This window comes from Mesitornis unicolor, unplaced genomic scaffold (genome assembly GCF_000695765.1).
Source record: "Mesitornis unicolor isolate BGI_N332 unplaced genomic scaffold, ASM69576v1 scaffold12802, whole genome shotgun sequence".
Taxonomy (NCBI): domain Eukaryota; kingdom Metazoa; phylum Chordata; class Aves; order Mesitornithiformes; family Mesitornithidae; genus Mesitornis; species Mesitornis unicolor.
Window position 1 is genome coordinate 11,537 of NW_010168577.1, and position 9,317 is coordinate 20,853.

The 9,317-nt window shown below is 41.3% G+C and overlaps 1 protein-coding gene across 2 annotated transcripts in view; it reads right to left on the reverse strand.

Annotated features, from left to right (window-relative positions):
• Positions 1-231: 231 nt before the first annotated feature.
• Positions 232-9,317, reverse strand: part of POU2F1 (POU class 2 homeobox 1) — a 49,835-nt gene continuing 40,749 nt past the window's right edge. For both annotated transcript variants that reach the window (XM_010179062.1, XM_010179063.1), the window contains 6 exons: positions 7,432-7,577; positions 6,387-6,566; positions 3,685-3,790; positions 2,908-3,253; positions 1,999-2,087; positions 232-838 (listed from right to left, as the gene is read on the reverse strand). In XM_010179062.1, coding sequence (XP_010177364.1) covers positions 528-838; positions 1,999-2,087; positions 2,908-3,253; positions 3,685-3,790; positions 6,387-6,566; positions 7,432-7,577 — 1,178 coding nt within the window. In that variant the 3' untranslated portion in view covers positions 232-527. The remainder of the gene's footprint in view (positions 839-1,998; positions 2,088-2,907; positions 3,254-3,684; positions 3,791-6,386; positions 6,567-7,431; positions 7,578-9,317) is intronic.

The following is a 9,317-nucleotide window of genomic DNA, read 5'->3' on the forward strand; positions in this document are numbered from 1 at the left end:
ACGATTGATAAGATTATTAACACCTTGTATGACATAATGGCCTGTACAACAGACCTATAAAATGATAATTAAAAAAGAAAGATATTTAGACCAAAACGAAACAAGAAATCCCCTTCCTATGTCTGAGTTAACCCACCTTAACTTGTCATTGTGACTGCTGGAAATGATAAGTAGTCCTTTAACTTTTTTTGTGGTTTTTTTTGTGGTTTTTTTGTGTTTTTTTGTTTTTTGTTTTTTACATTTTTGGTTAGAAAGTTCTCCGATCCATGAAGCGATCCTGAAAAGACAGTGTTTATTATAAAATTAGGCAAATGTCTGTCCCAGCTTTAAATCCTTCCTGTTTTGCTTTTGTTGGTTTTTTTTGTTGTGGTTTTTTTTTTGTTTTTTTTCATATTTTTCTCCTTCTCTCCCTTGTCCCCAGCAACACGGCGAGAGGATGCCCATCACATTTTCAGTTTATAAACCCCGCTCGCAGCCAGTCTCACCGCACAGTGAATCAGGCTGCCGGCAGCACAGCTCAGCCCGGCTCACTGTGCCTTGGAGGCAGTAGTGGTGGTGGACGTGGCCCCGCTTGCAGAGGCCACTGTGAGGAGAGAGTTCTGGATGGACTCAGCTGAGGTGGAGGTGGCATGAAGGCTGGCGACTGGTCCAGAGGCCCCTGCGGAGGCTGCAGCTGCAGAGACCAAGCTAACCGGGTTGCTGGTGAGCAGAGAAAGGTTCTGAGGGTTCAGGAACAGAGGGGCAGTTACGATGTTAGGAGTACCTCCAGCATTGGCAAACACCAAGTTTCCAGTTGCATCCAGTGATGTTATTGGAAGAGAGCCACCAGATGCAAGAGCTAAAAAAGGAAAATTGAGCAGGGAGGAGATAGCATTAGCAGTACACAATATTGCAAAATGAGCCTAAAAGTAACTGGTGTCTACATTTCCCTTTCTGCTCTCTACACCACTAACGCAAGTCATCTCATCATAGGCTGTTTTTTTAGAAAAACAACTCTTTACAAAGAGTGGACAAGACCTTGCAGATACTAAAATGCTCTGTCATATGATCCTAAACTAATTCCATCGTGCCTTTCTTCAGATCTTTAAGCGTAATACTGGTGTATGCTTCCTGCCACAGAAAACCTGTACATTCAGGCAATCTGTGCTGGAAAGGATGGAGATGAGTGTTCACACGAAATGACAGCTATCACAAGATGAAGAAGGTCATCTAACCTTGAGCGTAACAATTAAATATTGACATACAACCACTGTTACAACTTACTTTCACCAGTCTACAAGGTTCAGTCTACAATAGATTATGGTCGCCTAAATTTATCTGTGACAATTTACAAAATGGTTCTTTCTTGTACTCTGGAAACAAGATCTGTTAAGCTAGTTTAGAGGATATTTGAACACACAGGTTAGCTCGCTCTTTAGGTACTTGCACGATCTGGTTTCTCCAGATGACACACTATGAACTGAGAACAACTCTTGCTAAAGTCAGTGCAAACTTCTGGCTGTGTGGCACTTCCAAAATTAATCTTTACTCCTCTGAGTAAGAATTTATGGATTTAAAGTTCCACATAAGGAGTTTAGGAGGCAGATGGCTTGTTGTGCGTTCTTTTTAAATACATAGAAGGACAAGAAACAAAACAGCGCAACTCTGCTCAAGCTTGAGCTAGAAGAGCTATAAAAAGCAAATCTCTAACCTGCTGGAGATACATGCCAATGCAGGGAGGATCACAAAATAGATTTCCAATCACATTCAGTATCTTAAATGCCTCCTGTAAATCTCTGCAAGATCATACGCAGTTCTAATCCCCTTTCAAAAGTTGTACCTGCTCTTATCTCTGTGATACATAAAGTGTATTTGCACATCTAAATTCTGTAAAACCTTTACTCCTATTTTACGTTTATGTCCAGTGCTGAGGAGTCAGGGTCCTTTTTCGATAGAGAAAAACAAAGCATGTAAACTGAAGCTGTATAACAGAGATGCATTAAAAGGAGCACTACTGACCTTGAATAGTTGCCAGTGTACTGTTGCTCATCAGGGCCGGGCTGAGAGCACCACCTAATGTCCCTGGATTGAGACTGAGTAAGGCACCTCTGCAGGAAGCAAGATTGTGGAAGAAGAAACAAGGGAAGGAGCGTTACTTTTAAGGAAATGTTGTTACTGTTCAGAAGTACACCATCATATTGGAAAAAAAAAGGGGGGGGTGGAGAGACTGGAGATTAAGGGCTGATTTTAGCTTATTTTAGTCTTCCCTTCATCATGCCCTGAGTAGACATTGCCTTTCAGCTGTGAGGTTAGCGACACACCTGAAGTACAAGGACTGTAAATACACGTACTGATTGTTGCTGTAAAATATTCTTGTTAAGTATTTTGGGGAAACTGTCACTCCTTGGAGAGCTACCATCACCTCCCAAATTCAGATAAGAAAGATGTAAATCAAGACAAACTGAAGAAACAAGAGAGTCATCTCTCAGAGTGACATTTTTAAATCTAAAACTCCAACAATACATCATCATGCATCTTTTACAGCTTCTTGCTCATGATGGTGAAATGAATACAGAGGTGTGAAGCGGGTCTAGGCTAGCTATCCATTTTAAAATTAGAACAGATTCTATGATTCACTGGTAACTTGCAGCTCTTAAGGCAAGCTGTGCAGTGGGATGGATGACCTATCAAATAACAACATCGCTGCAACACAGCTTTTTCATCTGTAAAATGAAAACAACATTTGTGTACATTGACGGGAATGGCCAATTACCATCTGTCAGTAAACTTCAGAATGTAAGATAAATGACACTAGAATCACCAAGTGAGCTACCAGAAAACAGCGATACATAAAAGCAATTTATCCCAAGAATTCTCCTTCCCTCTTTTGTCACCTCACCTAAAAGAGCGTGACAAATTCATCCTTACCCAGCTGCAAACTGCGAGGATGCCATCAAGCCTGGGTTTAGTCCTGCTGCGGCAGCCATGGCAGCAAGACTTGCGTTTGCAGGCAACTGTGCAGCTCCTTGTAACGCGGCTGCTGCCGCTGTTTGCAACCCTGACGCCGTTACCATCACCTGGCTGGTCCCAAGAGGGGAGGACAAGGGAGTGGAGGTTGTCTGTGTTGTGCTGGTCTCACTGGCACTGGATGCCTCTGAAGTGGAGGCTGAGGCAGAAGGGGAAGGACTCAGGGAGGGTGATGTCACTGCTGAAGAAGCTGGAGGTGCTGTTGAAATCACTGTTGCCGTGTTGTTGGAGGTGGTTTCTGTTGTGCCTAGAAGATTGATTCTGGTTAGATCAGTATAAAACACATAATATGACTGAACAGAAACCACCACCCACCTGAACTGAATCACACATCCAACTGAAAGGGAGACAAACACACATTTCTGTAGGACCAAGAAACACCGAGAGTCCAAATGAGAGGCTCAGACTACAGTGAAATGACACTTCCCAACAGGAGGCTGAGGAGCTCTAGAAGCTCGCAGTGGAATATAGCATATTTCATTCCAGTATCCCCTGTGATTTTATCCCCAGAAAAGTCAACTGAATGGTCACGAAGACTGAAATTTCCTAGTGCAGTAACGAAGAACAAACCCAGGAATGTCCCGGGATACCAGTGGCCAATACTGAATGACATTTTGAAGAGTTTAAAAGGGGGAAACGGTAGAGGTTAATGTAGGAGCAAGGGAAATCAGCCCTTACCTGTGACTGACAGACTAGTTACAGCAGGACTGGTCAGAGGGAGCACAGGATTGACAGTCAGGGTTGTAGCTGCACTGCTAGTCACAAGGCTTGGCGTGGTTGCCACCTGGAGGTCAAAAAAGAATACAACTGCTCAGCTGTTAAAAGGCAAAAACAGTTATTAGCTCCTAGACTTTGATTTCTTTCTTTCCATCCTCAGCTGAGGAAGTTACCAGGGAAAACACTGCATATAAACTGACTTTTTGTAATTTCATTACTTTATCATTTAGGGGACCAATCATAGCACTTTCTCTAATTAATAAGCATTATCTTATTCTTAATCATTCAGTATTTGAATGGAGATATATCCATCACACCCATACTGTCTCAGGACTGCAGGTTAGTCCTCCCTCTCAGCTTCCCCCCAAAGACAGGACCTTGTTTTAATAGAGTCACTCCTACAGAGAGTTACAAAATACATTATTTCTACATGGGTTTTTTCTTGTTTAAACATCTGAAAGCTTCAAATAGCTTTCTCTGATAAAATTATTTAAATGCCCCAGCATTACCGAAGTTATTTAGAGTAGTATGTTTACATGGATAAACAGAATAACATTTCACTTTTACTCCACCAAACTATAAGCTCTACTTTGATAAGTTTCCTTGTGTCAGAGGAAGGATCTCTGAATTTTAAAACATTAACATTAGCTAATTTTACTTGCGGACAGCTTATTACAAGGAAACTACAATAAACTGAAGACATTACAGATAAAAAACACCAAAGACTTAAGACTGGAGGAACTAGCTTATGAGGACAAGTGAAATATAAGGAGAGAAAGGACGTTTAATGGACAAGAAATGGTGTCCAACAGTAGTATTTGAAAGCTGTTATACATCAATGAGAGAAATGAATCCTTTAGAATTGCCCAAGAGAACATAGCCAAGGATATAGGCCAAAACGTTCCTCTTTTCCCCTCTCTTACCTTAAGTTTATTACCAGAGAAATCATTCTCATGCTGCATATCCTCTTACATGAATTCAAATGATTCATGCATTTTAAACATGAAGGGGCAACTGGGACAGATCTAAAAGCCTTCTGCCCATCTCAAATAGTGTATGAAATAAAGAAGAGCTAGATACATAGTACACTTTCCACTACCGCAGCCCAGACATCGTAGCTGTCATCTGACCACCAAACAGTTAAGGCCAAGGTCACAACCCATATTTCAGGGCAGTGAATGACCTAGAATTAATGCAGCTAACCCCATGGCTACAACGACTGACTTCAGCCAATGCAAAAGTAGGCTGCCATCAAAAGAAGCATTCCCCTTCAACCCTGCTTCAGAGCCCTAGCACTTGTGCAGCCAGGCCACAAGTTGGATTGGTTATCTAGCCGTACTGAAAATCCATCACTGCTCTTCACATGGCTCATCTGCAGTCAAACCAGCAAACTAAGCCAAAGCATCCTACAGACACAGCATCTGCAGAGCTGACACAAGGAATTAACAAAGCACATAGCCAGTGAAGGCTGGGGGCAGCAAAGCTGGAACATCCCTTTGAGTGGTTGGCACAGTCTTAGTAGAAGCTTACAATGAGTGAAAACACTTAGTGAAAGATCACTGAAAAAACTGAGACTGTGGTTAACACCTCAGTTTCTTACATACGATGGCCATTTATAATAAAAGAGAAGTTTATGTACGAAAACTTGTTAAAGTTGCAGTCTGAATAAACTTGCAGTTACTAAAACACACAATCATAAATCTCACTATGTTCTGCTTCAGTAGCAAGGGACGCAGCCTTGTTTTCCAACTTGGGAAAAATATATATATATAAAAATACCTAAGTACATCTAAACACATCCCTTCCCCTGAAACAAAAGGTTGCATGCACACATCCTGAGACAAGGATGAGAGGAAAGAATGACACGTCACCAAAATTAATGGTTTAATGAAGTACTGGAGGATATTAGCTACTACAGTGATGAGGGTGGAATAAATACTACAAAAGGACAGCTACAGGCTACATAAATTCCACCACATTCCTATTAGCATAGCTACTATGAAATCTAATAGCTACTGTTTCAATTTATGAAAACAGACCTCCACGGACATTGGTAGCAAAGGAGCTGAAGGAACCTTGATGCATGTGTTTTGTTACTCTTATTTTCATGAAGTTTGTGTTTACCTGAGGCAAATACAAGTGTGGGAAATTAATTACATGAGTATTAGCTAAATTGTTCCCCTGTTCCATGTCTTTTTAAAATATATATATATATATATATACACACACACTCACACTGACTAAAAGTGACAACAATGGTATCACTGGATTTGTGTGACTTATGTTTCCAAATTATAAGTTTTACTGCTGCTCATCTACTTATCAGAGCAGAAGTCTGGGCAAGAGAGAAAGTCCAGAGTAACTGGAGTTACTATCTGGAATACATTCAAAGCAATAACCCCAACTGCAAATTTGTTAGTCAGAATATTTACTCACGAGCTGACTAGATAAAACACCCAAACTGAAGACCCAATTAGTGCCTGGTTTGTAAGCATAATCTCTCCTAGATGGTATGCAAGTAGGATATTTAAAATGCCAGTAAAAAATAAATTTGTGAGAACAAGTCTGCTGTACAAAGAAGGTGTAGCACGTGCAACTTGCACAGCGAGCACAGTAGAACTCTCTTTTCCAGTGATCTTCGTCAACAGTATCTTGTTTCTTACCAGTGAGGTTGGGCAAGGGAAAATTGCTTTGATGGGCGAGCTGCTGGTTCCACCACTGCTGGGTGGGTTGATCCTTTTCTCCTTCTGGCGCCGGTTACAGAACCAAACGCGGATCACCTCCTTCTCCATGTTTAGCTGGTCAGCTATCATGGTGATCTCATCCGAGGTAGGCTTTTGGTTCTAAGAAAAGGAAATGGTACTTGAAAAGCTGCAAATTTACCTTCTGAAGTTTTACATCATAGCTGCTTCTTCACTAGGCAGAAATCTGTATAGGCCATTTATATCCAGAATCTGGTCAGTGGTACAGCAGAGACAGACCATGATCAATACTTCTGCCCTTCAACATCCTACTTATAGCAACTTTTCTACCAATAGTAAGCTGTGTTCCTCAGAGACAGATGATGATGACTAAGCTCACATGCTTCTTTTTGAGAGAAGGTATCTGACTTATGAATCAATCCTTGAAGGAACTCTAGACCTTGACAAGGAAATCTTTCTTTCTGCATCTCTCAAAAAGGAATAGCAGAGATTAACTACAGCAACAGCCAAATGAACCCCAAATTGTCTAGACTTACAACAAAACACAGGTGGATTGAATGTGCTACTTACAGAGTCCAACTGCCTATACAGCTGCACAAAGTGCCAAATAAGAATGACAAAAGGCCAGTGAAAAACTTCACATTATATATGTTTGGACTGTCACCCCATTTATCTATCTCAGAAAGGGTAATCTCATTTTTCTTCTTTTTGATGTGCAGAATATCAAGCTTTGTTCTATAACTCAGTATCTTGGAATGCAAAAACACAAAGTCAGCGAACTGCAAGTAGCAATGAGGGTTTTTTGAGAGGTTTTGTGTTCTCTTTTTTATTTAAGTGAGGTAGACGCTGACGCGTGCTTCTTGGCACAGACTTTGTATTCACCTCGTTTAGTACAAGCACTTCCCTAAATGGCACAATAATGGATTCACTTTAACAGATACGATTGGTTGCTACGCAAAGTATCTTCATTTCTTTATAGGCTGAGCAGAGCAACAGGATCACTGACCTCCAGGAAACTCTTCTCTAAGGCCACACGTATGTTGGTCTCTATGCTGGTGCGTTTCTTCCTCCTACGGTTCAAGCCTTCATTCCCCAGCCCTGGAGAATTCAGGGCACTTGGGCTGGAGAGAGTTGAATCAGATGAAAGGTTTTCTGAAAAAAAGAAAGTAACAAAAGATTTTATTGGAATGTAGTGCAGTCTAATGCCAGGTGTTCTTCACCTGTGCAAGGTATGCTAAAACCCACTCTGTACCTATTCCAGATACAGAGATTTCTGACAATCCCATGCATTAATTGTTGTACTAGCAAATTACAACTTGTAAATTACATTTTCATATACTTGAAACTTAAAGGCTGCAAGTAAGCCCAGAGGGCTCTTGTGTGCTATCACAGCACCCCTTTTATAGCACCTATAAAGTTTGTCTCCCTTATCTCATTCCATCCCATGCTCATTCACTGCCAGTCACAGTTCAAAGAAAAAAAGCAGTAACTGATAACCATGAGCCACAGCTGTCACAGGCAACTATGAAAAGGTCTGAGCAGCCTGAAATTTCTTTTACCCACTGTGCAATACACTAGAGGAAGTTCATAGCCACATTCACAGCGTTGAGCCTCTCCTCTCTGGAGAACTTGGCAGACACTTGGTGCTCTGCAGTTCTACCAAACAGCCCACACAGCTCGCAGCTCCCCCTCCTTAGCTTCACTAGGTCTCTAGCTGTTGACCCCTAATCCTGCCCTTTTGGCTCTACAGAAGAGCAAAGAGAGAACACACTTGACCCCACCGTGTAATGCAAAGTGCAAAATAACCAAGAGGCAGCTTCCAGCAGAGAAATTAAACAAAATTATTTATTATGGCTGGAGATCCCTCACTACACTGGAGTTTGTGGGCGATAAGCAGGTGTCAAAGATCACAATGTCTATGACCATTCTAGTAGGTTCAAATGAGCAAGTAAATTCAGTTCATTACTCTCTACATTCCCCTCCCACCCTCTTCCCCTCAATAATGGCACCCATGAATGTGCTGAAACCCCTCTCCATCCTGAAAACCCCACAGAACGAGCTGAGTTCTGTAGCAATAAATTCTCCAAAACCGCAATGTAACATAATGGAAGGGATCATCAATATTCTTCTCCTGCCTGTTCTTACCTAAAAGTAGCCTTTAAAGTAATCTGAATTTTTCTTCCAAAGATTTTATGAAACTGAATTGGAGCCAAAGACAACGGTTACCAACTTCCAGGTTGTGAAGGACCCTGGATACTGTTTACAGTCCTTAACTTTACAGATCCAAATATTTCTTCAGGCTAGCAGGAAAAGCAAACTATGACACTCCTTGCAGAACTGGACTCATGCAGTGCTGCTGGAAGGTTTGGGGACCACTGGCCTGTGGACTAGTTAGTGTACTCACTGTGAAGATCTTTATGTTTTCTATCACAGATTGAGATTACCTAAAGATAACCCCTGTCAGCACAACAGAATGACACTTCCTTGTTTCAATGCAGGACAAATTTTCAACACTGCATCCAATTACTTTCAAAATTTCAGAGAACACCGTAGGCGCCAGCATAAAGCTCTCCTCATTTTGGTAAAAATAGGAAGGCACACACAGTGCCTGCCATCTGTTTAGCAGACCCATCAGTTTTATACCATGTACAGTTGTATACTTGGAAGAAAATGGCTGACAGCACTCAAACTCTTTCTATCCTAACACCTAGCACCACTGCCCAAGCTACTTTTGCTGGTGGAAAAACAAAAAACAAAACAACAAAAAAACCCACAACCCAAAAAAGAACACTATGAACATTGGCATAATGAATAACTTAGATCCCAGGAGAAAATAATTCTGGAAGGAAAAAGCAAAACCAACCCACAAAAAACTCTTCCTCTGGGGAGAAA